Source organism: Scyliorhinus canicula, chromosome 12 (genome assembly GCF_902713615.1).
Source record: "Scyliorhinus canicula chromosome 12, sScyCan1.1, whole genome shotgun sequence".
Classification (NCBI taxonomy): Eukaryota; Metazoa; Chordata; class Chondrichthyes; order Carcharhiniformes; family Scyliorhinidae; genus Scyliorhinus; species Scyliorhinus canicula.
The window spans coordinates 54,054,319-54,081,189 of record NC_052157.1 but is presented as its reverse complement, the minus strand read 5'-3'; the positions used below and the strand labels follow the sequence as shown (position 1 = coordinate 54,081,189).

General features: G+C 48.8%; 1 protein-coding gene across 1 annotated transcript; it reads left to right on the top strand.

The window, feature by feature from the left end:
* Positions 1–25,455, top strand: fbl (fibrillarin). The gene is made up of 9 exons (XM_038813450.1): positions 1–132; positions 1,550–1,729; positions 9,647–9,787; positions 16,147–16,241; positions 19,455–19,625; positions 19,821–19,953; positions 21,243–21,355; positions 22,838–22,983; positions 24,208–25,455. Exons 1-9 carry the CDS (start codon positions 123–125, stop codon positions 24,233–24,235), a joined length of 1,017 nt encoding a protein of 338 aa, XP_038669378.1. The 5' UTR covers positions 1–122; the 3' UTR covers positions 24,236–25,455.
* The last annotated feature ends 1,416 nt before the right edge of the window (positions 25,456–26,871 follow it).

Sequence of the window (26,871 nt, the reverse complement as noted above, 5' to 3'; positions counted from 1 at the left end):
GGCGGTGCAGCAGGAGGAGGACCGGAAGTGCAGGGGCCTTGTTACAAAGACACGTGTGGCAGTGCGTGTCTCCATCCAGCAGCAACGGCAGAGACTGGGAGAGAATCAGGAGCAACAGCAACATGAGACCAGGTGGGAGAGGGCGAGCTTGAGAGACCCTGCAACCAGGGGCAGTGTAGAGGGAACTTTACTCTGTATCTAACTCCTGGGACAGTGTAGAGGGAGCTTTACTCTATGTAGCTCACTGTTGTCCCTATCCTGGGAGTGCTTATTGGGGACAGCCTGGAGGTAGATCTACTCTGTATGGGGTGGTATGGTGGCACAGGGGTTAGCACTGCTGCCTCACAGCTCCAGGAACTTGGGTTCAATTCTGGCCTTGGGTGACTGGAGTTTGTGTTTTAAATTTTAAAAAATAAATTTAGAGTACCTAATTAAGGTGCAATTTAATGTGGCCGATTCACCTACCCTGTATATCTTTTTGGGTTGTGGGGACGAGACCCACCCAGACACGGGGAGAATGTGCAAACTCCACATGGACAGTGACCCGGGGCCGGGATTGAACCTGGGTCCTTGGTGCTCTGAAGCAGCAGTGCTAACTGCTGTACCACCATGTTCCCTTTGGTTAGGATGTTCACCCCGTGTCTGTGTGGGTTCCGTCTGGGTACTCGGGTTTTGTTCCACAGACCAAACATGTTCAATTTAAGTGGATTGGCCATGCTAAATTTCCCCATAGTGTTGAAAATATTAGGTGGAGTAACTGGGTTATGGGGATAGGATGGGGGCCTGATCTAGGTAGGGTGCACTTTAAAAGGTTGGTGCAGACTCAATGGCTGAATGGCCTCCTGTATTGTAGAGATTTTATCACCCTGTGCTTAAACTGGTCCTGGGACTGACTGTGGGGACAGTGTAGAGGGAGATGTACTCTGTATTTAACCCCATGCAGTCCCTGTCCTGAGTGTTTGATGGGGACAGTGTAGAGGGGGCTTTACTCTGTATCTAACCCCGTGCTGTACCTGTCCTGGGAGTGTTTGATGGGGGCTGTGTACAGGGAGCTTTACTCTGTATCTAACCCCGTGCTGTACCTGTCCTGGGAGTGTTTGATGGGGGCTGTGTACAGGGAGCTTTACTCTGTTTTTAACCCCGTGCTATACCTGTCCTGTGTGTTTGATGAGGAGAATGCATGTGAGCATGGATACTATTTATTATTGAGCAGCAAGCTGAATTGATTCAGGATTCTCTTGCTCCAGTTGTTACTGTTGCCATTGTTATGTTGTAAGTATGAATTTCGCTGCACGGGTTGGCTAACCTGTATCAAAGGGTGCCAGCAGCAGGTGTGATCTCTTCCCTTTGCCCAGTCTCTGAGGGGAGTGACTCGATCACATTGCTGTTTGCTGAGACAGTGACAACTCCAAAGCTTCATCATTGGCTCTGAGGATCCTCTGGTTATGAAGAGCACTGTCGAGATGGAGTCTGTCGGTGTCTCCTTCTCCATTAATGAACGGTATGTAGTTTTGGACAGCTACTCACCCTTTGTTCTTTTCTTTTGCAGGGTTTTCTCCGCGCGGTGGCGGCTTTGGCGATCGTGGGGGACGAGGAGGCTTCGGGGGACGAGGGAGCTTTGGCGATCGAGGGGGACGTGGGGGCTTTGGCGATCGAGGGGGACGTGGGGGCTTCGGAGGACGTGGGGGTTTCGGAGGACGTGGGAGTTTTGGTGACAGAGGAAGCAGAGGTATGTGGTGTGTCTTTGCGCTGTGCTGTCAGGTGTGGCTGTATAACATTCCGGAAACGTGTTTTTGCATCTTAGAGCAGAGAGCACGGCCCTTCAGCCCATCACACATGCCCTGACTTTTTGATAGATCTATCCAATTGGTTCCCACTCTCTTCTCCCCCCCCCCCCCCCCCCCCCCTCTGCTCTATTCCCCCCCACCCACCATTGTCCTTCAAATTTCCCCCTTTCCGGCATTTATCCAATTGCCCCTTTTTGAAAGTTCCTGTTGAATCGGCTCCCCCCCTCCCCACATATTCTTTTTGATTTGTGTCCTTTTGGGTTACCAAGCCTCCTGCTACTAGGACGCACTTTATCCTGCACGAGGTGGGTATTCTATGACATAAGAAGGTGGCCGTTCGGTCCAATCGAGCCTGCCCCCCTCCTTACCTGGGCCCAATCCCCCGCCCTATCCTTGTAACTCCACCTAACCGTTGGACACCAAGGGGCAATTTAGCATGGCCTATCCACCTAACCTGCACATCTTTGGACTGTGGGAGGAAACCAGGGCACCCGGAAGAAACCCACACAGATATGCGACAGACGTGCAGACTCCACACAGTCGCCCAAGGCTGGAATTGAACCCAGGTCCCTGGCACTGTGGGGCGGCTGCGCTAGCCACTGTGCCACTTGACTGTGTCGAAACGCCCCCCCCCCCCCCCCCCCCCCCCCCCCCCCAATCCCTGGGAACCATTGTAGTAAATCATCTTCCGCGGCCCCATCTTTTGATGCCCTGGCAGCCGTCCTGAAATGTGTGCAGCTGCGATTTGGACGCAGTTATCCAGCTGGGTTCTGGCGAATGATGCATAAAACTTTCAGAAAAGCCGGCCTGATTTTTTGTACTCTGGAGCGGGTACTGTCAAACTCGGGGCACGACCTGCCGCGGGCCGGTGGGTGTTGGGAGGGTCGCGGAGCCGTCTGTCACGGCGCTCTTGATCGCGCAAATCCGCGCACAGCAGCCGCCTTTTAACTATGCCGGCTGCAGGCGACCTTCGAAAAGGCCGCGACCATATAAAAAACAATTCGGCTGCACTGTGCCAGCGTGCCCGATCATCGGTACGCATCCGCGGTGCGGCCACGTTTTTTTAATGCGGTCGCGGCCTTTGTTTTTACAGGTTCGGGGGGGGCAAAGGGACCCAAAACCATTTCCTCCATTTTTGTCAGCAACAATCAAGAAAATGGTGGGTCGCGCAGGTCGGCCTTTGGTAAAAATGGGTCCCCGGAAAAATAGTTTGAAAATCACTGCTCTGGAAGACAAACAAGATAGCAAAGGAAGCGGATCTGGGCAGCCCTGACAGACAAGAAGAACATGAGCACACTCATGAGAAAGGACCTGTCCCAGGGAGATCATCCAAGTGCAGTCGATGTGGGTGGAAATTAGGAAGAGCAAAGTGTTTGAAAACACTGGTGGGAGTGGTTTATAGGCTCCCTGACAGTAGTTATACCATTGGACAGAGCATTAAACGAGAAATTATTGGGACTTGTAACAAGGGAAATGTAAAGGATGTGGGGGACTTTAAACTTTGTATAAACTGGGAATGCAAATTGACAAGAGGTGTCACGGGTGGGGGATTGTGGAATGTTTTTATGACCATTCCCTGGAGCACTGCATTATGGAACTGAGATGGGATAAAGTTATCTTGGACCTGATATTGCGGAATGACGTAGGGTTAAGGAGTGATGTTGTAGTAAATGATTCGCTGGAAATAGTGATCATAAGGTAGGTTCTTGAGGGGATTAGGGGTTATGGGGAGAATGCAGGACAATGGTGATGAAAAAATATCAGCCGTGATTGAATGGCGGAGCAGACTCGTTGGGCCGAGTGGCCTGATTCTGCTCCTATGCCTTATGGTCCTATAATACCATTGACTTCCACGGTAGGTTTGAAAGTGACATGCCCCAGTTGTAAATAAGAATCCTAAACTAAAACTAAGCCACCAATTATAGAACTTTGGGGGGAGAACTGGAGAAGATTGGGTAGATAGAGTAAAAACATTGAGGGGAAAACCCATTGTGGTTCACTCTAAGTTGGGCATCATGTTGGATCAAATGTGCAAGAACAGCAGCAAGTCTGAGGGTTGAAGTGTTTTGCTGACACCAAAAGCTGATAAAAGGGGGAAAATAACATGAGTAAACTGCCCTGAATTATGAAAGCGGGTTGTTGGAGCTTTTATAAATGTATTAATAGGAAGAGAGTGGCTAACTTGGACCATTTGAATCGGGGACAGGAGAAACGATCTTGAGGGAATGAAGAAATGACCGAGGCATTGAACAAATATGCTCTGTCTGTCTTTGCAGTCGGAGACGTAAGTTCAGTACCAGAAATAGACAGTAACCTGGGGGATCAAAAGAGGGAGGCGACTAGGAAAATTAATATCAGCGGAGTTTAAAGTTTTAGAGAAGCTTAAGAGACTAAAATTGAACAAATCCCCAGGACCTACACCCCAAGTTCAAAAACAGATATCTGCAGAGACGTTTTAGCTGTGATTTTCCAAGATTCCTTGGATTCAGGAATGGTCCCACTCGATTGGGAGTTGACAAACATTACTCTGCTTTTCAAGAAAAGAGAATGAAAAAACTAGGAACTACAGGCCAGTTAGCCTAATGTTAGTTGCTGAGGAAATGCTGGAATCTATTGTTAAGGAATTCTTAACGATATACTGAGAGAAGCGTAGTTTGATCAGAACAGCTCAACGTGGTTTTACTAAAGGGAAATAATGTTTTGACAAATGTTTTAAGGGCATAACTGGTAGGGTAGATAATGGGGAACCAGTGGATGTAGCCGACCTGGATTTCCAAAACATTTCGAATTAATAATAATCTATCTTGTAGTCGCAGGTAGGCTTGCATAACACTGCAGTGAAGTTACTGTGAAAATCCCCTAGTCGCCACACTCCGGCACCTGTTTGGGTACACTGAGGGAGAATTCAGAATGTCCAATTCACCCAACAAGCACGTCTTTGGGACTTGTGGGAGGAAACCGGAGCACCCGGAGGAAACCCACGCAGACACTGGGAGAACGTGCAGACTCCGCACAGACAGTGACCCCAAGCTGGGAATCGAACCTGGGACCCTGGCACTGTGAAGCAATAGTGTTAACCACTGTGCTACTGTGCCGCACATAATTGAGTTATAAATAATAAATGGTATTAACAAAGTAGATGTAGAGCGGATGCTTCCTCTTGTGGTATGATCTAGAAAGGGAGGTCATAGTTTAAGGATAAGGGTTGGCAGATTGAAAGCAGAGATGAGGAGAGATTGCACCACTCTGAGCCGTGTTTCTGTGCAATTCAATATCCCAGAATGCTGTGGATGCCTTCAGTAAATTGAAGGAGGAGAGAGACAGATTTTTAATTAGTAATGAGTTGATGGGTAATGAGGAACGGGCAGGAAAATGGAGTTGAAACAAGAGACGAGGTCAGCCATGATCGTATTGAATGGCGGAGTAGGCTCGAGGGGTTGAATTGCCTGCTCCTACTCCTAGTTCTTGTATTCTTATTTCATAAGGTGCCACACAGCCAGATAATAAGCAAGAATTGATCCAGGAATGAGAAACCAGTTATGAGGATAGGTTGGAGAGGTTGATGCTGTTCTCTTTGGAGAGGAGGAGGCTGAGAAAAGGAGATTTGATAAAGATGTTCAAAACCATGAGGCTGGACAGAGGAGGCAGGGGGGGGAAACTGTTCCTGCTCGTAAAAGAATTAAGAACGAGTGGGAGGGCGGGTGGTGGCATAGTGGTTAGCACTGCTGCCTACGGTGCTGAGGACCTGGGTTCAATCCCCCCCCCCCCCCCCCCCCCCCCCCCCCCCGGGGCCAGGTCACTGTGGCGTTTGCATATTCTTGGGAGGTGGGGGGGTGATAATTGGGCACTCTAAATTTAAAAGAATGAGAGGGCGCAGATTTTACGTGAGTTGCAAAGTCACCAACTGTGGGGGAATAAACGTTTTCACCTGAGTGAGTGGTTGGGATCTGGAACGTTCCGCCTGGAAGTTGGTGGAGGCGGGTTCAACCGAGTCACCCGAGAGGGCATTAGATGATTACTTGACTCAAATCAAGAATCAATGACCAGGGGAATCGGAGGTGGTGACCTTTGGAGTGTCAGAAGATCTGTGGGGGGTGGGGGGAGAAGCCAACCTCCTGGCCGTTGCTTCCCTGATGGCCCAGAAACGGATTTTACTGGGATGGAAGGATTCTGAGGCCCCAGAGTCGGGGGTGTGTGGGTTAGCGACGCGGTGGGGTTTCCCGGGCTTGAGACAATTAAATTTGCCGTGAGGGGTTCGTTACAGGGGTTTGCTCGCAGGTGGCAGCCGTTCATCAACTTCTTTTGAGAAAAATGGGACTGTCAGCTGGGGGGGTGGGGATGGGAGAAACGGAGGCATGGGAGTAACGAATAAGGGTAGGAAAACCAATGGCGGGAAAGGCTGATGGTGTGTTTTTATAAGCCAGTGTGGTTGGGATTCGTGTTCGGTTGGGGGGGGGGGGGGGGGGGGGGTGGTGATGGTTATTTTGTAGGTTCTGTCTCCATTGGAAGTTGTTAAAGTTATAAATGCCTCTGAAATATTTTCGGGGAAAAAGCAGCGGCAGGGGAATGGCACTGTCATGGTGCTCATTTGGGGAGACAGGATGGGCCAAATGGCCTCTTTCTGCCCCGTAACAATTCTGTGGCTCTGAAGAGAAGGACTCGTGGAGTTGTGTTAGCTTGGATAGAGGATTGGTTAATGGACAGGAAGCAGAGTGGGGATAAATAGGGCTTTTCTCTTTTGGCAGGCAGCGAATACTGGAGTGATTCAAGGGTTAGTGCCTCATCTCTTTACAGTCCATATCAATGACTTTGATGGAGAGACAGTGATGTATCAAAGTTTGCTGTGATACAAAGCTAGGTGGGAAGGTAAGCTGTGGGGAGGACACAGACTGCAAAGAGATATCTACAGGTTGGGTGTGCGAGATGGCCGATGGAGTATAAGGGATGGGGGAATGTGAATTATTCACCCTTTGGTAACAATAAAAAAAATAGATTTTTTTTTAAAAGACAGGAAAGCTGTAAGTGTTGCAGTTCCGGGAGACCTGGGTGTTCTTGTAGAAGAAGGTGGAAAGTTAGCATGCAGGTACAGCAAGCAAATAGGAAGACCAATTGTGCGTTGGCCTTTGCCAGGGGATTGGAGTACAATAATAAAGTCTTGCTCCAGTTTTACAGGGTTTTGGTGAGACCACACCTGGAATACTGTGCCGTTTTGGTCTCCGTGTTGAAGGACTGGCATTGGAGGTAGTACAGAGAAGGTTCACTAGATCGGTCCCTGGGATGAGGGGGTTGCCCTATGACCACAGGTTGAGTAAATTGGGTTTAATTTCTCTGGACTTTCAAAGATAGACAGGCAATTTCAGTGAAACTTGCACAATTCTGTGAGCACTGAGAGATTGTTTCCACTGCTCATGGAATCTGAAACAGAGGCTCTGTCTCAGGCGAAACAATTTTGTTCAAAGGGTTGTGAATCTTTGGGCTTCTCTACACCAGAGACCAGCGTGTGAATCAGGAGGAGCCACTCGCGGCGGGTGGGGGGTCCACCAATTAATAAGATCGTGGCTCTCCATACGTTCTCTTCACAACCTGCGGTCCTACGTATCATTGTGTCATCGGCAGATTTAGCAACCATATCCTCGGTCTCTTCATCTGAGTTAATTTATATAAATTGTAAACCATGAGGCCGTTAGGTGGTGCAGTGATCAGCACTGCTGCCTCATGGCGCTGAGGATTCAGGTTCGATCCTGGCCCCGGGTCGCTCTGTGTGAAGTTTGCACATTCTCCCGGTTTCTGCATGGGTCTCACCCCCACAACCAAAAGGATGTGCAGGATAGGTGAATTGGCCACTCTAGATTGCCCCTAGATTGTAAACATTAAAAAATAAAATAAATTGTAAAGAGTTGAGGTCACATCCTGCCAACCAGAAAAAGACCCATTTATACCTACTGTTTCCTGTTAAGTAGCCAATCTTCAATCCATGTTAATATGTTATCCCCTACACCATCAGTGTTTATTTTTCACAACCTTTGATGTGGCACCTTATAAAATGCCTTCTGGAAATTTAAGTACAGTACATACATTGATTTCCCCCTTATCCACAGCATATGTTACTTCTCCACCCAGTAAAATAGTTCAATGTGATTATCCCTTTCACAATAAGAAGTCTTACAACACCAGGTTAAAGGCCAACAGGTTTGTTTCAAACACAAGCTTTCGGAGCACTGCTCCTTCCTCAGGTGAATGAAGAGGTATGTGTCACATACCTCTTCATTCACCTGAGGAAGGAGCAGTGCTCCGAAAGCTAGTGTTTGAAAGAAACCTGTTGGCCTTTAACCTGGTGTTGTAAGACTTCTTACTGTGCTCACCCCAGTCCAACGCCGGCATCTCCACATCGTGATTTCCCTTTCACAAAACCATGTTGACTCTGCCTGATTACAATGAGCTTATCCAAGTGCACTGCTATAACTTCTTTTAATAACGGCTTCTAACATTTTCACTATGCCAGGTGTTAAGTTAACTGGCCTGTAGTCTCCTACTTTGTCTCCCTTTTTTGAGTCAAGGAGTTACATTTGCTATCTTCTAATCCAATGGAACCTCACTTGAGTAAATTTTAAGGAGGAAATAAACAGATTTTTAATTAGTTATGGAGAATGGACAGGAAAGTGGAGTTGAGGCCGAGGTGAGATCGGCCATGATCGTATTGAATGGTGGAGCAGGCTTGAGGGGCTGAATGGCCCACTGCTGCTAGTTCTTGTGAATCCAGAGAATTTTGGAAAGTTACAACCAACGTATCCACTATCTTACCAGCCACTTCTTTAAGACCTTAGGATGAAGTACATCAGGACCTCGAGCACTTGTCAGCCTGCAGCTCCCAACAATTTGCTCAGTATGAGTTCCTCCCATTTCCTCATTTTACAACTATTTCTGGGGTGTTACTTGTATTCTCTATAGTGAAGACTGACGCGAGATAGCTGTTCAATTCATCTGCCATCTCCTTGTTTTCCATGATTAATTCCCCAGATTAACTTTCTATCAGACCGATGCTCACATTGTTAACTCTTTTCTGGTTCAAATATCTAAAGAAACGCATGCTTTCCATCTTGTATATTTTGGGCTATTTTTCTCTCGTATCTAATTTTTCCTTTCTGATCAATCTTTTGGCCATTCTTGGCTGTCCCATCCTCCGACCTGCTGCCCATCTTTGCGCCTGCTTGTGGGCACTCCCATCATTGAATATATTTGAGGATAAACTGATCATAGTCTTCGGACCCTTGAGCGTCCGCTTTCTCTCTCTCCCTTTCCCCCATTCATATTGCTCCATCATTGGTGCCTTCGTTCGGCTACCTTGGGGGACCTAAGCTCTGGAATTTCCTCCCTCAACCTCTCCACTGGTCTCTCCTTTAAAGACACTCCTTAAAAAGCAACCTTTTTAACCGAGGTTTTGGTGCCCTGTGCCTAATGCCTTGTGTGGATTGGTGTTGAATTTCTCTTTTTATAAATTTAGAGTACCCAATTATTTTCTTTTTCCAATTAAGGGGCAATTTAGCACGGCCAATCCACCTACCCTGCACATCTTTGGGTTGTGGGGGTGAAACCTACGCAGATACGGGGAGAATGTGCAAACCCCACATGGCCAGTGACCCAGAGCCGGGATCAAACCCAGGTCCTCAGCGTCACAGACCCAGTATCGAACCCGGGTCCTCGGCACCACAGACCCAGTGCTATCCACTGTGCCGCATGCCGCCCCTGGTGTTGAATTTCTTGATAGTTGCTCCATCAAACGGCCTTGGAATGTTTTGTTACATTTAATGGAAGAATATAAATAAGTTTATTTCTTGAACCTAGTTCTTTGTCGCTCACAGGTGGTGGTGGTTTCAGATCCCCCGGAGGCCGTGGAGGAGGAGGATTCCGGGGTCGGGGTGGTGGGAGAGGAGGATTCCGAGGAGGAAGAGGAGGATTCCGAGGTGGGGCGAAGGTGACCGTGGAGCCGCACAGGCACGAAGGTGGGTGACCTGATTCCGCAGCTCTAATTGTTATTACATTACGGGTGAATATTGGAAATAAGTGTCTGACCCCAACTATGAAGAGAGAGAGCGAAACCGGGTTACCATTTCAGGTCAATAGCTGATGTAGTTGGTTTAACGGGGTATCACCAGATCGGAGGAAATTTTAAAAGAGCGGGGAGCCGCGAGTGTCTGAGCGGGGAGTGGGCGTAGTTTGAAAAACCATCCAGAAGTACCATCATTGGAAAACGCCATAGGGCGGCATGGAAGCACTGTTGTTTCACAGCGCCAGGGTCCCAGGTTCGATTCCTGGCTTGAGTCACTGTCTGTGAAGGGTCTGCACGTTCTCCCCGTGTCTGCATGGGTTTCCTCCGGTGCTCAGTTTCCTCTCACAGTCGAAAGATGGGCTGTTGGATAACTTGGACATTCTAGTGGCGACTAGGGGCTTTCACAGTAACTTCATTGCAGTGTTAATGTAAGCCTACTTGTGACACTAATAAAGATTATTATCATTATCATTTGCTGGTAAGTAACTGTTAATTTGTGACCTATTCTAAAATGCTTTCAGATTAAAGGTAAAAAGAGAAATATTTGACAATTAGAAAGGCTAAATCTAGCTTGAAATTTTGAAAAACACAATTCAATCTAATTAAAGAAAATAGTGATACAGGGCCCGGTGATGTGTTGTTACTGTGTGATGTGGGAACTGGACCCCATTGTGATTCCCAATGACCACATCTGTAGTGAGTGTTGGTTGCCTGGGGAGCTCCAGCTCGGAGTTGATGAGCTGGATTTTGAGCTTCGGACACTGCGACACATCAGGGAGAGGGAGAGTTACCTGGACGCTGTGTTTCAGGAGGCAGTGACACCCCTTAGACTAACTAACTTGAATTTGGCCAGTGGTCGGGGTCAGGAGGGTGTGGCTGCGAGTGGGGCAGGTCGAGGGATCCAAGGGGTAGGGTTGCAGGAGTCTCGGCCTTGTTCTACAGGTTTGAGATTCTTGTTTCCTGTGTGAAGGATCAGCAAACGGACCACAATACTGTGGTAAAGTGGGGGCAGAGAAAAGAAATGCAGTAGTAATTGGGGATCATATAGTTAGGGGCATAGACACTGTTCTCTGTGACCAGGATCGAAAATCCCGAAGGATGTGTTGCCTGCCTGGTGCTCGGGTTCAGGATATCTCACCTGGACTGCAGAGGAACTTGGAGTGGGAGGGGCAATATCCAGTTGTCATGGTCCACGTAGGTGCCACCGATGTATAGAACAAGAATGGAGGTTCTGCTGAAGGAATATGAGCAGCTGAGGACTAAATTAAAAAGCAGAACCAAAAAGGTAATCATCTCTGGATTACTACCTGAGCCACAAGCTAATTGGCACAGGGTCAATAAGATTAAAGTGGTAAATGTGTGGCTCAAAGGTTGGTGTGGGAGAAATGGGTTTGAATTCCTGGGACATTGGTACCAGTACTGGGGAAGAGGAGATCTGGTTCTGATGGGAAGATCTTCACCTGAATCAAGCTGGGACCAGAGTCCTATTGAATTATATAATCAGTTAATGTTGAGGACTTTAAAATAATTAATGGGGCCGAGGAGAGGTTAGTAAAGTTTCCAGAAGACTTAATAGATCAGAGAGTATAGAAAGCAGCAAGATTCCAACTTCAGGCAGAGAAAAAAAGGGGACAACTATGAGAAGTTGGGGGGTAAATGCAGGACTGAGGGTGTTGTACTAAATGTGCGCAGTATACAAAACAAGGTAAATTAGCTTGTGCGCATTGAAGTTGGCAGTTACGATGTTGTGGGCATCAGAGACGTGGCTGCAAGGGGATCAGGGCTGGGGTCTAAATATGTGTCCTATGGAAAGGATGCGCAGTGGGAGTGTGGTTGCACTGTTAGTAAGAAATTAACTTAAATCGCTAGCAAGATGTGATATAGGGTCGGAGGACGTAGAATCTGTGTGGGTAGAGTTGAGGGCTCGCAAAAGAAAAATGATGCTGGTCCTTTAAGAGGCTGAATAAAATGATCCTGGGATTTGTCTGGGCGGGGAAGTCCCCGCGGGTGAGGAAGGTGATGCTCGAAAGGAGGGGGGGGGGGGGGGCTGGCATTGCCGAACTTTAGCAACACTACTGGGCGGCCAACATAGCGATGATAAGGAAATGGATGGTGGGCACGGGGTCGGTTTGGGAGTGGGTGGAGGCTGCTTCGTGCAGGGTCACCAGTTTGGCAGCCCTGGTTACGGTGCCCCCTGCCACTCCCGCCGGCGCGGTACTCCACCAGCCCTATCGTGCTGGTGGCTCTGCGGATCTGGGGCCCGTAGAGGAGGCATATAGGGGAAGTGAGAGCATCGGTGTGTACCCCAATCTGTGGCAATCACCGATTTGCCCCGGGGAACATGGACGGTGGGTATCGACTGTGGCAGAGGGCGGGGATTGTGAGGGTGGGCGATCTGTTCCTGGAAGGGAGCTTTCCGAGCATGAGGGCGTTGGAGGAGAAGTTTGGGCTGGCGGGAGGGAATGACTTTAGATACTTACAGGTGCGGGATTTTGTGCGCAGACTGGTGCCGTCCTTCCCATGCCTCCCGACAAAGGGAGCTAATGGGAGCAGAGGATACACAGACTGAGGACCTGAAGCTTAAGTGGGAAGAGGAGCTCGGGGGGGCAGATGGAGGATGGTATTTGGGCAGAAGCTCTGGGCAGAGTAAACACGACCGCAACATGTGCCAGGCTCAGTCTGATTCAGTTTAAGGTCGTGCACCGGGCCCACAAGACGGTGGCCTGGATGAGTACATTCTTCGGGTTGGAGGACAAGTGTGCCAGATGAGCCGGTGGGCCAGCTAATCACATGCACGTGTTCTGGTCGTGCCCTAGACTCAGGGAGTACTGGCAGTGATTCGCGGACACCATGTCCCGGGTTTTGAAAATTGGAGTGGTAATGAGTCCTGAGGTGGCAATCTTTGGGGTGTCGGAGGACCTGGGAGTCCAGGAGGAAAGGGAGGCCGACGTCTTGGCCTTCCCTGGTAGCCCGCCGACGAATACAGTTGGCGTGGAGGGACTCAAAGCCCCCCGAAGACCGAAGCGTGGCTATCGGACATGGCGAGCTTTCTCGGTCTAGAAAAGGTTAAGTTCGGCTTGAGAGGTTCACTATCGGGGTTCGCCTGGAGGTGGCAGCCATTCATTGACTTTGTGGAGAATTAATCGGCAGCAGGGGGAGGGGGCTAGGGTAGTGCAGAATAGGGGGTGGTTTAGGCAGGTCCTTGCGAGAACAGAGTTGTGGTTTGTACTGTGTTACTTGCTTTTCCTTCTGTACAGTACTATACAATGTCATTGTTTTATATGCCAAAAATACCAATAAAATTGTCTTTAACAAAAAAAAGAGAAATGATACTGGCGGGAGTTATGTGCAGGCACCCTAGCAGAAGTCAGGATGTGGGGCAGAAAATGGCGTGGGTCACTGTCTGGAGTCTGCATGTTCTCCCCGTGGCTGCGTGGGTTTCCTCCCACAAGTCCTGAAAGACGTGCTTGCTAGGTGAATTGGACATTCTGAATTCTCCCTCTGTGTACCCGAACAGACACTGGAGTGTGGTGACTCGGGGCTTTTCACAGCAACTTCATTGCATTGTCAATGTCAGCGTACTTGTGACACTAATAACATTATTACGAATATTATAAACAAATCAGGAGACAGAGAAGGCATGTAAGAATGGCAATATTACAGTAATCATGGGGGACTTCAACATGCAGGTGGACTGGGAAAGTCAGGTTGGTAGTGGGTCCCAAGAAAATAAATTTGTGGATTGTCTAAGAGATGGTTTATTGGAGCAGCTTGTGGTAGAGCCTATTGAGGGAACCAGGCAATTCTGGATTTGGTAATGTGTAATGAGGCAGACTTGATTAGAAAACTTAAGGTGAAGGAACCCTTAGGAAGCAGTGACCGCAATATAGAATTTACCCTGCAGTTTGAGAGGGCGAAGCTGGAATCCGATGTAACGATTTTACAATTGAATAAAGGTAACTACAAAGGCATGAGGGAGGAGCTGACCAGAGTTGATTGGAAGGGGAGCCTAGCAGGGAAGACTGGAACAGCAATTGCAGGGGTTTTTGTGGGTATTTCAGGAGGCACAACAGAAATTCATCCCCAGGCGGAGGAAATCCTGCTAAGGGGAGGACAAGGCAACCATGGCTGACAAGGGAAGTCAAGGACAGCGTAAAAGAAAAAGCATACAATGTGGCGATAAATAGTGGGAAGCCTTTTAAAGGCGAGCGAGGACAACTAAAAAAGCAATATGGGGGATGGTGAAAAAGAGTGTAGGCTAGCTAGTAATATAAAAGAATATTGCAAGAGTTTTTTAATGTGTATATATAAAAGGTAATAGAGAGGCAAGAATGAACTGGACCACTGGAAAATGAGGCTGGTGAAATAGTAATAGGAACAAAGAAATGTTGAGGTACTGAATAGGTACTTTGCATCAGTCTTCACGGTGGAAGACACCAGTGGCATACCAGAACTTCAAGAGAGTCAAATCTGTTAGAGTTCTTTTGAGGAGGTAATGACAATCAGGGGATGTGATCCATTTGGATTTCCAGAAGGCCGTTGACAAGGTGCTGTACAGGAGGCTGCTAAATAAGATAAGAGCCCATGGTGTTGGGGGCAAAGTACTGGCATGGATGGAGGATTGGCAAATGTCAGAGTGAGGATTAAGGGGTCCTTTTCAGGATGGCAGTCGGTGACTAGTGCTGTTCTGCAAGCGTTGGGACCACAGCTATTCACAGTATATATTAGTGATCTGGAAGAAGGAACTATGTGGCTCAGTTTGCAGACGATACAAAGATATGTAGAGAGACGAGTTGCGTTGAGGAAATAGAAAGGCTGCAGAAGGACCTGGACAGGTTTGGGGAATGGACAAAGAAGTGGCAGATGGAATACAATGTAGAACAGTGTGAGATGCAGTTTGGTAGGAAGAATAGAGGCATAGGCTACTTTCTAAATGGGAAAAGGCTTTGGAAATCGGAAGCACAAAGGGACTTGGCAGTCCTAGTTCAGAATTGTCTTGCGGTTAACATGCAGGTGGGATGGCGCGGTGGTGCAGTGGTTAGCACTGCTGCCTATGAGGACCCAGGTTCGATCCCAGCTCTGGGTCACCGTCTGTGTGGAATTTGCACAGTCTCCCTGTGTCTGTGTGGATCTCACCCCCACAACACACAGATGTGCAGGGTAGGTGGATAGGCTGTGCTAAATTGCTGCTTAATTGGAAAAAATTAATTGGGTACTCTAAAATTATTTTTTTTTAAAGGTTGACATGCAGGTTCAGTTGGCATTTAGGAAGGCAAATTCAATGTTAGCATTAATGTCAAGGGGGCTAGATGGAGGATCTTTTAAAAAACAGCAAGTGGTTAGGTGGGGGGGAATATCCTGCCTGAAAGGGTGAGGGAGTCAGATTCAAACAAGGGTTTCCAAAGGGAACTGGGTCAGAATCCGAGGTGTTGAGGCTGTATCAGGCTCTGGTCAGACCCAATTCAGAACATTGAGCAGTTTTGAGCCCCGTATCGAAGGAAGGATGTGCTGGCCTTTGAGATGGTCCGGAGGAGGCTCACAAGAATGATCCCCAGAAGGACTTGTTATATGAAGAATGGTTGAGGACTCTGTCTGTACTCGATGGAGTTTAGAAGGGTGAGGGGGGAATCTTATTGAAACTTGCAGGATACTGCGAGGCCTGGATAGAGTGAACATGAAGAGGATGTTTCCACTTGTAGGGAAAACTAGAACCCGAGGGCACAGCCTCGGATTAAAACAGATGAGGAGGAATTTCTTCTGCCAGAGGGTGGTGAATCTGGTACTCATTGCTGCAGACGGCTGTGGATGTCGAGTCACTGAGTGTGCTTAAGACATAAATAGATAGGTTCTTGATTAATGAGGGGATCAGGGGTTATGGGGAGAAGACGGGAGAATGGGGATGAGAAAAATATCAGCCATGATTGAATAGCGAGCAGACTCAATGGGCCAAATAGCCTAATTCTGCTCCTATTTCTTGTGGTAATGGGGTGGGGGGTGATTCAGTGACGACAGGAACAATGATGTTGGAACAAGTGAAGGAATGGGAGATAGATTCACGATGGGAGGTATCAGTGGTTGCGACCGAGCCAGTGCCGGTTGGGAGGTTGGGTCGGAGCGGTGGTCTTGATCTTGTGTTGCCAGTCGAGTTTCTGTTTGTGTGATCTTGCTGTATGCTGATTGGCCCATGCGTTTCCCACATTTGCGGGTGAGCATGCAGTTGAGGAAAGTGGTGGTGTTCTGAGCTGGTGCTGGGGTGGGCTGGGGATCCACGTGCCCTGTGACTGACTGCTGCTTCTCTCTCTCTCTGGTCAGGGGTGTTCATATGCCGTGGTAAGGAAGATGCTCTGGTGACAAAGAACATGGTTCCGGGAGAATCTGTGTACGGGGAGAAGAGGATTGGTGTGGAGGTGAGACTTGCGTTACTGTGCACTCTGCCGTTTCCATACAATGGGGTTTGACCGTCTAGATGGTACAGACAGAAAGAGAAAAATGCTGGATTATAGCGCAGAAGGAGGAGGTTTGGTCCATCACCTCGATGCTACCTCTCCACAAACAACTCGGATTCTGACCCAGTTCCCTTTTGAAACCCTTGTTTGAATCTGACTCCCTCACGCGTTCAGGCAGGGTATCCCCCCACCTAACCACTCGCTGTTTTTAAAAAGATCCTCCATCAAATTGACCTTCTCTCCCCCGAGGAGGTCAATCCCAGCGTCTCCAATCTACACACGGAACTGATATTCCTCATCCCCGGAAGATCGCCACCTCTGGACTCGGCACCACCCTCACTTTTAAGACCTCTGACATGACATCAGCAACCCCTTGCCAGAAACCCCTCTGCCTCGGATATGCCCAAAACATAGGGACATGGTTCGCAGGACCCCCCCGCACAGCGCCCACATGAGGTTCTCCGAGGTGTTGGGACCGTTGTTGGTAAGGGCCTTAGATGAAGCAAAGGAATTGGGAGTGCGCCCCCCAACGTTGTCACAGGCGTCGATCTCCCTCATTTTAAAGTGGGCTCAGGACCCGGAAAACTGTGGGTCATACAGACCGATCTCCCTGTTAAATGTGGATGCCAAACTACCGGCGAAGATCCTGGCCACAAGGATTGAAGACTGCATCCCAGGGGTAATAGGAGAGCACCAGGCGGGGTTTGTTAGGGGCGGCATTTGGCGACCAACATTCGGAGGTTGCTTAATGTTGAGGTGGTGATGGCCATGCTTGCAGAGAAGGCCTTTTGATCGGGTGGATGGGAATACTTATGGGAGGTCCTGGGGCGGTTTGGATTTGGGCTGGGATTTGTGGATTGGGTCGGGTTGCTATACCAGGCACCGATGGCGAGTGTGCGGACGAATTGGGTGAGATCGGATTATTTCAGGTTACACCGGAGGATGAGGCAGAGATGTCCACTTTCCCCACTGTTGTTTGCCTTGGCTATAGAGCCGTTGGCAATGGCATTAAGAACGTCAAGGATCTGGCGGGGTGGAGGACAGTGTCCGCGTCATGCGAGACAATCTACGTTTGTACATATTGAACCTGCTGTGGGGGGTTTGGAGGGGTTATAGGGATATTAGAGGAATTTGGCCGGTTCTCGGGATACAAATTGAATATGGGTAAGAGTGATCCAGGCGAGAGGGCAGGAGAAGAGACTGGGTGAGATGACGTTCAAGGTGGTGGGAGTGAGCTTTCGATATTTGGGTATCCAGGTGGAGTGGGAGCAACTGCATAAACTGAATTTGGGTTGGTTGGTAGAACAGACGAGGGGGGGGACTTTCGGAGGTGGGACCCCCTCGTTGTCATTGGCGGGCGGGTACAGGCAGTTAAAATGACGGTTCTCCCGAGATTTTTGTTTGTTTTTCAGAGCCTTCCAATTTTTCAAAGAAGTAAATGCAGTGATCTTGGGATTTGTTTGGGCGGGTAAAACCCCACGTGGGGGGGCTTGCTCTTCAGATTTTCATTAATTACTCCTGGGCAGCAAATATTGCGATGGTCAGGTAGTGGGAGCGGGTGGAGGCGGCCTCATGTAAGGACCCAACCACTTCAATAGACATTTCATAACCACCTTGCTCTTATACTCTATACCCCACTTAATAAAGCCCGTGATACTGTTTGCTATATTTACTGCTCTCTCAACCTGTCCTGCAATCTTTGATCTATGCACGTATAGCCTGAGGTTTGGAACTCTACCACAAACCACAGTTGAAGCTGGATCAGTTGTTAATTTTAAATCTGAGATAGATTTTTGTTAAGCAAAGAAAATAAGGGATGTGGGACAAAGGCATGTATATGGAGTTAGGTTACAGATCAGCCATGATATCATTGAATGGGGCGGCAGGCTCGAGGAGCTGAATGGCCTTCTCCTGTTCCAAAGGAAGGTAGATCAATCCCGAGCATTGGCCCTCCTTTCTGCCGCCATTGGAGCCCGGGGCACAAGACAGAAACTGATGTCTGCTGGTCTTCATACCCCTGCTGAACCGCCTTCTGATGTCCTTTGGTCCTGTCGATGGAAATCAGCACCCAAGGTTAAGCTGGACTAACGGGTCCACAGGTCACTGAAAGGGGCAACACAGGTGGAGAAGGTAGTCAAGAAGGCATACGGCATGCTTGCCTTCATTGGCCGGGGCATTGAGTATAAAAATTGGCAAGTCATGTTGCAGCTGTATAGGGGGCAGCACGGTGGCGCAGTGGTTAGTATTGCTGCCTCATGGCGCTTGAGGTCCCAGGTTCGACTCTGACTCTGGGTCACTGTCTGTGGAATTTGCACATTCTCCCCGTGTTTCCGTGGGTTTCGCCCCCACAACCCACAAGATGTGCAGGGTAGGTGGATTGGCTGTGCTAAATTGCCCCTTAATTGGAAAAGTGAATTGGACAATCTAAATTTTTTTTTTTTAAATGTTGCAGCTGTATAGAACCTTAGTTAGGCCACACTTGGAGTATAGTGTTCAATTCTGGTCACCACACTACCAGAAGGATGTGGAGGCATTAAGAGAGGGTGCAGAAGAGATTTACCAGGATGTTGCCTGGTATGGAGGGCATTAACTTATGAGGAGAGGTTGAATAAACTTGGTTTGTTCTCACTGCAACGAGGGAGGTTGAGGGATGACCTGATCGAGGTCTAAAAAATTATGAGGGGTGTAGACAGAGTGGATAGTCAAAGACTTTTCCCAGGGTAGAGGGGTCAATTACTAGGGGGCATAGGTTTAAGGTGTGAGGGGCAAGGTTTAGAGGAGATGTACGAGGCATGTTTTTTACATAGAGGGTAGTGGGTGCCTGGAACTCTCTGCCGGAGGAGGCGGTGGAAGCAGGGATGATAGTGTCATTTAAGGGGCATCTTGACAAATAAATGAATAGGATGGGAATTGAGGGATACGGACCCCGGAAGTGAAAAGTTTTAGTTTAGATGGGCAGCATAGTCGGCGCAGGCTTGGAGGGCCAAAGGGCCTGTTCCTGTGCTGTACTTTTCTTTGTTCTTTGGATTGTTACAGCTAGAAGGACAGTGAAGGAGTCTGAGACCAAGGACATGGAGGACGAATTTGGCTGACGATGATCCCCAGGTAGCTGGGTATGGTTTGATTTTCTGTGCAGAATTGACTGGACAGTGGTGGTGTTGTTTTTTCTGCCAGGAAGCAGAGACGAAGATAGAGTACAGAGCTTGGAACCCATTCCGGTCGAAACTTGCGGCTGCGATCCTTGGCGGCATCGACCAGATTCACATCAAGCCAGGAGTCAAAGTGCTGTATCTGGGAGCGGCGTCCGGCACCACTGTTTCTCATGTGTCTGATATTGTGGGACCGGTAAGTGAACGGGAGAATTGACGCTGGCCAGCGTGTTGCACGAGTCAGGCTTAAAAAGCAGGTGCTGCCCATCAGATGGGTACCCATTGCAATGTGAGGGTCCGGTTGAGTTAAGGATTGTGGGAGGGAGTGCGTAGGCTTTTGTTAAGGTGGTTTCGGAACCTGATCTCTCTCTCTCTCTCTCTCCTGCAACAGGAAGGCTTGGTTTATGCAGTCGAGTTCTCGCACCGGTCCGGCCGTGATCTCATCAATGTGGCCAAGAAACGGACGAACATCATCCCCATCATCGAAGATGCTAGACACCCACACAAATACCGCATGCTCCTGGGTAAGCTGGGGTGTGGGGGGCAGAGTGAAGCGATGGTTTTGGGGTCAAACCTCCTTGGAGTTGGGTTTGAGTGGAGCCCTGGTCTCTTCTGTCAATGTGGGGGAAGGTAAATTGTGTTTGCAATAGTCTGTACACAAGTGGGGACAGAGGGCAGGTTGTGAGTTGAGGTGGGAGACCAGAGCAAGGGGAGCCATTGATATGTGAGTCACTGACCAATCCAATGGGGAATTCAGGAAAAACCTCTTTACCCAGAGAGTGAGGAGAATGCGGGACTCGCTCCGACAGGGGAGTGGTTGGGGAGAATGCAGGACTCGCTCCGACAGGGGAGTGGTTGAGGTGAATTGTGTTGATGTATTTGAGGCAGAAGCTGGATAAATAAGGGGTCATGATTTGGGTGGAGGCTTATGGGGCAGGAACACCGACCGGGATTAGAATATTTCTTTATTCTTCTGGGACCTGGGCGGCCTGGCCTTTGTCCATCCCTAGTTGTCCATGAACGGAGTGGCTCGCTCGGCCATTTCAGAGAGGAGGGCAGTTAAGAGTTGACCATGTTGCTGTGGGGTCTGGAGTCACATGTAGGCCAGACTGGGTGAGGACGGCGGATTGGCTTCCTGAAAGGAGATCCGTGAACCAAATGAGTTTTTACGGCAATTGGTGATAATTCCCTTGACACTGTTGACTGAGTATAGCTTTATAATTCGCAGATTTCATTGGTTGAATTCAAATTCCGTAGCTGACATGGTGGGATTTGAACCTGCGTCCCCAGAGCTTTCACCTGGGCCCTGGATTACTGGACCACTGACACAGTCACTATGGCGCCATCTCCTCGACTGGCCTGTTCCAGTCCTGTAAATTTCTCCGCGGCTCGATTGAACAACGAGATGGCAGGCGTTGCCTTGCCCCTCCCCAGGCGCGCAGCGATTCCCACCACCAGCCCCTTGGGACTATCTGCCCGATGTGGATTGGGGACTCGATGATGGGTAGAAGAGAAGCTTGTTGGTGAGCAGAGACCGTGGTTGGGGGGTGGGTGCGCAGTTAAACCTAGCAGTTTCAGATTTGAAATCATCAATTGCCATTGGCTGAAGAGATTTTCCCGACTTTGCGTGTGTGGAGATGTTGATTTTGCTCCGCATTCTAGACTCCCTCAAACCCTGGAAATGGGAACACGGGTTTCCCTCCATTGTTTCCCGTTGATATCCAGAGCCGGTACGTGCTCCCGAAGGTGTGCTTGCCCGGAGTGGCTCCCAATTGCCCCATCCTTGTGTTCACATCCCCTGATCTCTCCGCAGGAATGGTGGATGTCATCTTTGCAGACGTGGCACAGCCAGACCAGGGCAGGATCGTGGCACTCAACGCACACAATTTTCTCAAAGTTGGCGGTCACTTTGTCATCTCGATTAAGGTGAGCCTGGTGCATCGCGCCCCTCGTCTGTGTCCCTGTGAGGGTCGGTGAGTTTGAGCGACGCGGCCTTTCACTTGAGGGGCATGAGGGAGGTATGTTCCCTTTCCTTGCCCCCCCCCCCCGCGCAGAAACTCGCTCAATCCCTCCCACGGTGCCTGTTGGACCGTGCATCTGCAAAAAATAAATAAATATGTGGGAAGCGATGGTACCCGTGGAACATTGAGGTTTATGGGATGCAGATGTCTCTCTTGGCGGTTAAGGTGCTCGCTGTTCTGTAGGAAAACTCCGCAATGGACCTGCATGCGTTTATTGTGTTCCCTGGTATTTTGGTGGAGGGAGCATTGATTGTTCTGTCCACGGGTCTTCCCGTTCTTTCAGCAGTGCTGTCCGATCAATTGAAGAGACTGAAACTCCGACCTTGGTTTGATGGCATGTCCCAGAAGTGGCACCCTGGCCATTGCAAAGCATTCCCTCCTTACAGCTTGGAAGAGTCAGCCCAGGTTATTTACTTTAGTTCTGCAGAGAGACATCAACCCAGCTCTAATGTGATAGGGGAGAGTGTACATGGGGATGTGGGAGGGGATTTATTGGGTGGGTAGAACCTGTGATAGGGGAGAGTGTACATGGTGATGTGGGAGGGGATTAAATGGGTGGGTAGGGTCAATGATAGGGGAGAGTGTACATGGTGATGTGGGAGGGGATTAAATGGGTGGGTAGGGTCAATGATAGGGGAGAGTGTACATGGGGATGTGGGAGGGGATTTATTGGGTGGGTAGAACCTGTGATAGGGGAGAGTGTACATGGTGATGTGGGAGGGGATTAAATGGGTGGGTAGGGTCAATGATAGGGGAGAGTGTACATGGTGATGTGGGAGGGGATTAAATGGGTGGGTAGAGTCTGAGATAGGGGAGAGTGTACATAGTGATGTGGGAGGGGTTCAAATGGGTAGGTAGAGTCAGTGATAGGGGAGAGTGTACATGGGGATGTGGGAGGGGATTTATTGGGTGGGTAGAGTCTGTGATGGGGGAGAGTGTACATGGGGCTGTGGGAAGGGAGTGAATGAGTGGGTAGAGCCACAAGCTCTTGCAATGTTAACGCGTTTCTTACCACAGTCCAAAGATGTGCAGGTTAGGTTGGGTTATGGACGTTGGGTGGGAGAAGGAGGGTCAGTGCAGACTCAATGAGCCTCCTGCACTGTAGGAATTCTATGGTTTGGAATTGACGTGATGAGGTCCCCATGGCATCTTATGACCGTTTTGCTTATAGATTTGAAAATTGAGTGGGGGGTATGTTTGGCAGTCTTTTTGAGTCTAGTAGATTAGCTCGGGCTGGAATCTGATAAACCTCTGGCTGCAAACAAGATCCATCAGGTGGTGTCTTTCCAGGAAGCCTGGGGAAGTGCACCAGCCTCACCGTTGACCTAACGCCTTTGTGCAATTTTACTTTTTTTTTTTTTTTTTCTTCCCCCCCTCCCCTTTGCAGGCAAACTGCATTGACTCCACCGCAGCCCCTGAGGCAGTGTTTGCAGCGGAGGTGAAAAAAATGCAACAGGAGAATATGAAACCCCAGGAACAGTTGACGTTGGAGCCGTATGAGAGAGATCACGCTGTTGTTGTAGGGACATACAGGTGAGTTTGTGTTATTCAATAATTCCTGCCCGTCTCTATTGACTGACAACAACCTCTGGGCTTGCAGGGGGTGGGGGTTAGGTTCCTTGGTATTTCCTGCTGAACCAGATTGTGTTTTGCTTCACTTCACTTTGTCCCTAAGGAATTGTGTGTGTGTCGGGGGGGGGCGGGTTCATTCTATTATTCCAGAGGTGAAGTGGGGAATGTTGAGCTGATGTGCCGCAGTGTTGGGTGCAGCAGGTTCCTGCTTGTTCCTGGCAGCAGGAGGAGGCCATTCAGCCCTTCATACTTGCTCCGCCATTCAGTAAACTCCAGGCTGATCTGCTTGTGGTGTTGACTCCACCCTGTCGTCTGCCCCGCCATGACCCTTGGCTCAAAAGTCTGTCTAATTCGGCCTTGAATAAATGGCCCAGGTTCCACCACATTGAGGAACAGGTTTCCCCAAACTAACCATCCTTGGAGAAAAGACTTCTCACTTCTTCTGTAAGAATGGGAGACCTCTTCCTGTTAAACTGTGTTCCTGCACCCCCCCTTGTTCTGTCTCTCCCCACTAGTGAGAGAGTGGGCTGCACAGTGGTTAGAACTGCTGCCTCAACAGTGCCACGGACTCTGGTGACTATGTGGAGTTTCTATGTTCTTCCCATATCTGCGTGGGTTTCCTCCCCCAGTCGAAAGATGTGCAAGTTAGGTGGATTGGCCATGCTAAATTGCCTTAGTGTCTCAAGATGTGCAGGTTAGGTGGGGTTACGGGGATGGGGTGGGACAGTGGGCCTAGGCATGGTGCACTTTTGGAGGGTTGGTGCAGTCTCGATGGGCTGAATGGCGTCCTGCACTGTATGGATACTATTGACCAGTGCGAGCGTCCTCCTGCCATTGTTTCCGTAAGATCACCGACTCTCATTCGTGAGGCTTGCCAAGAAATGGCTGCTTGCCTCCGTTTGCTCTTCGAACAGGCCAACCGCCACTCCCTCAAGTTAGCCTAGAGCCCTGATCCCTGCAATGCGACTTGAACCTTCCAGCTCGGTTGGGAGGCTGACCCAAGATTGATGACACGATCGAAACCGGTTTGAATCAAGACAGATTTCGCAAGCCATTTATTCCACATCTAATCAGAGGGTGTGCGTATTGAGTAATTCCTTGCTGAGTTGGCTTTGTATCTTATAGGTGACCGTAGACTGATTCAGGCAGTGCTCTTTGTGACATTTGCCTTCTCGTTCCTTGCAGGCCGGCATCTAAGCAGAAGAAATTTTAACCCAAGATTGGAGACCCAGGATAGACAAGAAAGAAGTCCTTTGCCAACGCGGCAAGTCTGGGACCCAATTTGTACAAAACTTTTCCGACTGGATCTCCAAAGACATTGAAACTCCTGTCAATTTACTGACTTTGTGGTTTTTGTTTTCCATTTGTCCAAAACCGCTCAACTTCTCGAATTGTTACAGTTTGTAATATATTTGTCTATTCTGGAAGGGGGGCTGTGAGAGGAGAGCACAGGCCTTTTGGCTTTATGGGTAGATTTATCTTTAAACCAAATGTTTTGGGGTCGGGAGGGCCTGGGTAGGATTTGCGTTTCGAGTTATGGGTCTTGAGTGGTTCAAACATTGTAACCTCTTCTGCTGAGAACACAAGAGGTAGGAATGAGGAGGCCATTTTCCCTCTCTCCTGCTTTTCCCCCATCCAATAAAATCATGACTGATCTTTGACCCTGGACTCCATTTCCTGCCCTATCCTTTTCGTGCCCAGATATCCAACAATATCCCAGTCTGGAATATACTCGTTGATGGGGACATCCATAGTCTTCTGAGGTGGAGAAATGCAAAGATTTACAACCATCTTGGATGAAGACAATTCTTCTAATTTCTCTCTCTTCTCTCTTTCCCCCCCCCCCCCCCCCCCCCCCCCCCCCAAGTTCTGGAATTTCCAGCTGCAAACCCTCTTGAGAATGTTGTGTTCAATGAGATCGCTTGTCAAACTTCCGAACTAGGCAGCATGATGGCAGTGGTTAGCACTGCTGCCTCACGGCGCTGAGGACCCGGTTCGATCCCGGGTCAATGTCTATGTTGATTTTACACATTCCCCCTTGTTTGTGTGGGTCTCACCCCCACAACCCTGATGTGCAGGCTAGGAGGATTGGCTACACTAAATTGCCCCTAAATAAGAAAAACAAGAATCGGGTACTATGAATTTATAAAATAAGACTTTTGAACTTCAAGGGACCAGTTGCGCGATTCATTGCGTAGCTCCTTGAGTGTTTTGTCCATCTCCTGAAGTGTAAGAATAGGCTCTTGCGTTAAGAGGTACCGAGACCTGATAAGAAAGCAGAAACCTGTGTATGGGCAAGTCAGTCTGGAGGTTTTCCCTGTATCTAGCAATTGTTAGCTGGCCTATGGGACAATGCTGTATACTCTAGTTGCTAATGAATTTTCAATGCATTGCTATATTATTATTATTACAAAAAAACACCCAAACAAACAAGCTTCAGGTGCAGTGTGATTTTCTTTGGAGGGGGTTCCCTGTCGAGTTTTCATTTGTAGCAAACTAGAGGAGGGATATTGACCTTACCCGTCCAATTCTGGATTTGCGGTTTCTCTTGGTGATAACACTCGGAACATTTAGGATGCTTGAACGTGAGGGAGCTGCTTCTCCGTTGGTGGGCTTGTGGAGATTTGCACGTGCCTGGTTTGCTCCCTTGCTGAATCTTGGTGCATTGGTCCCTTGCCAGCAATCAGCAGTGATGGTGGAGGTTGTGATGTTTGACACTTTGTAGGATGGCGTGAGGAAAATTCAAGTCTAATTTTCAATTAATGACCATTGTACCAATTCCAACAGTACAAGGAGCCAAACACATAGCAAACTAAATCCACAGGTATAACACCTGGGGGGGGGGGGGGCGTTTGCGGTCGTCATCTTGTCAGGTGGGAACATTTAAACCACCACTGTTTTTATTCAAAGATAGAATTAAATGTTTGGAGACAAAGCGGACAGATGTATGGTCATTGGGGGTCTGAAAATGTGAAGTGCGAGTGAAACTGTTTTTTAAAAACACGCACAATGGGCGGTATGGTGGCGCAGTGGTTATTGCTGCTGCTTCACAAGGCCGAGGACCCGGGTTTGATCCCGGGTCACTTGCACATTCAACCCCATGTTTACATGGGTCTCCACTCCCACAACCCAAAGATGTGCAGGGTAGGTGAATTGGCCATGCTAAATTGCCTCTTAATTGGAAAACAATAATTGGGTATCAATTTCTTTAAAACAAAACACGATAGGGAAGACCTCTCCCTGGGGTAATTTAATTTAGCTCAGTGGGCTAGACAGCTGATTTGTGATGCAGAACAAGACCAGCAGCGCGGGTTCAATTCCTGTACCAGCTGAGAATTCTGAAATCTCCGTGTACCTGAACGGATGTCGGAATGTGGCAACTAGGGGTTTTTCACAGTAACTTCATTGCAGTGTTAATGTAAGTCTACTTTTAACAATAAAGATTATTTATTTGATGGCCAACATTTTGTTAAGGCAAGCATGGTAGCACAGTGGTTAGCACAATTGCTTCACAGCTCGAGTCCCGGGTTCGATTCCTGGCTTGGGTCACTGTGCGGAGTCTGCACGTTCTCCCCGTGTGTGCGTGGGTGTCCTCCGGGTGCTCCAGTTTCTTCCCACAGTCCAAAGATGTGCAGGTTAGGTGGATTGGCTATGCTAAATTGCCCTTGGTGTCCAAAAAGGTTAGGTGGGGTTACTGGGTTAGGGTGGAGGTGTGGGCTTAAGTGGTGTGCACTTTCTAAGGGGCAGTGCAGACTCGATGGGTCGAATGGCCTCCTGCACTGTAAATTCTATGATTCTAAGCATACGAAAAGCCAAAACACCCAGGTAGTTATTCAATATCAAATTCAA

Coding starts and splice junctions, on each gene's coding strand:
- fbl (XM_038813450.1), top strand. Junction 1,730..9,646: donor TGGTGACAGAGGAAGCAGAG/GTATGTGGTGTG, acceptor TGTCGCTCACAG/GTGGTGGTGGTTTCAGATCC. Junction 22,984..24,207: donor GTTGTTGTAGGGACATACAG/GTGAGTTTGTGT, acceptor CGTTCCTTGCAG/GCCGGCATCTAAGCAGAAGA.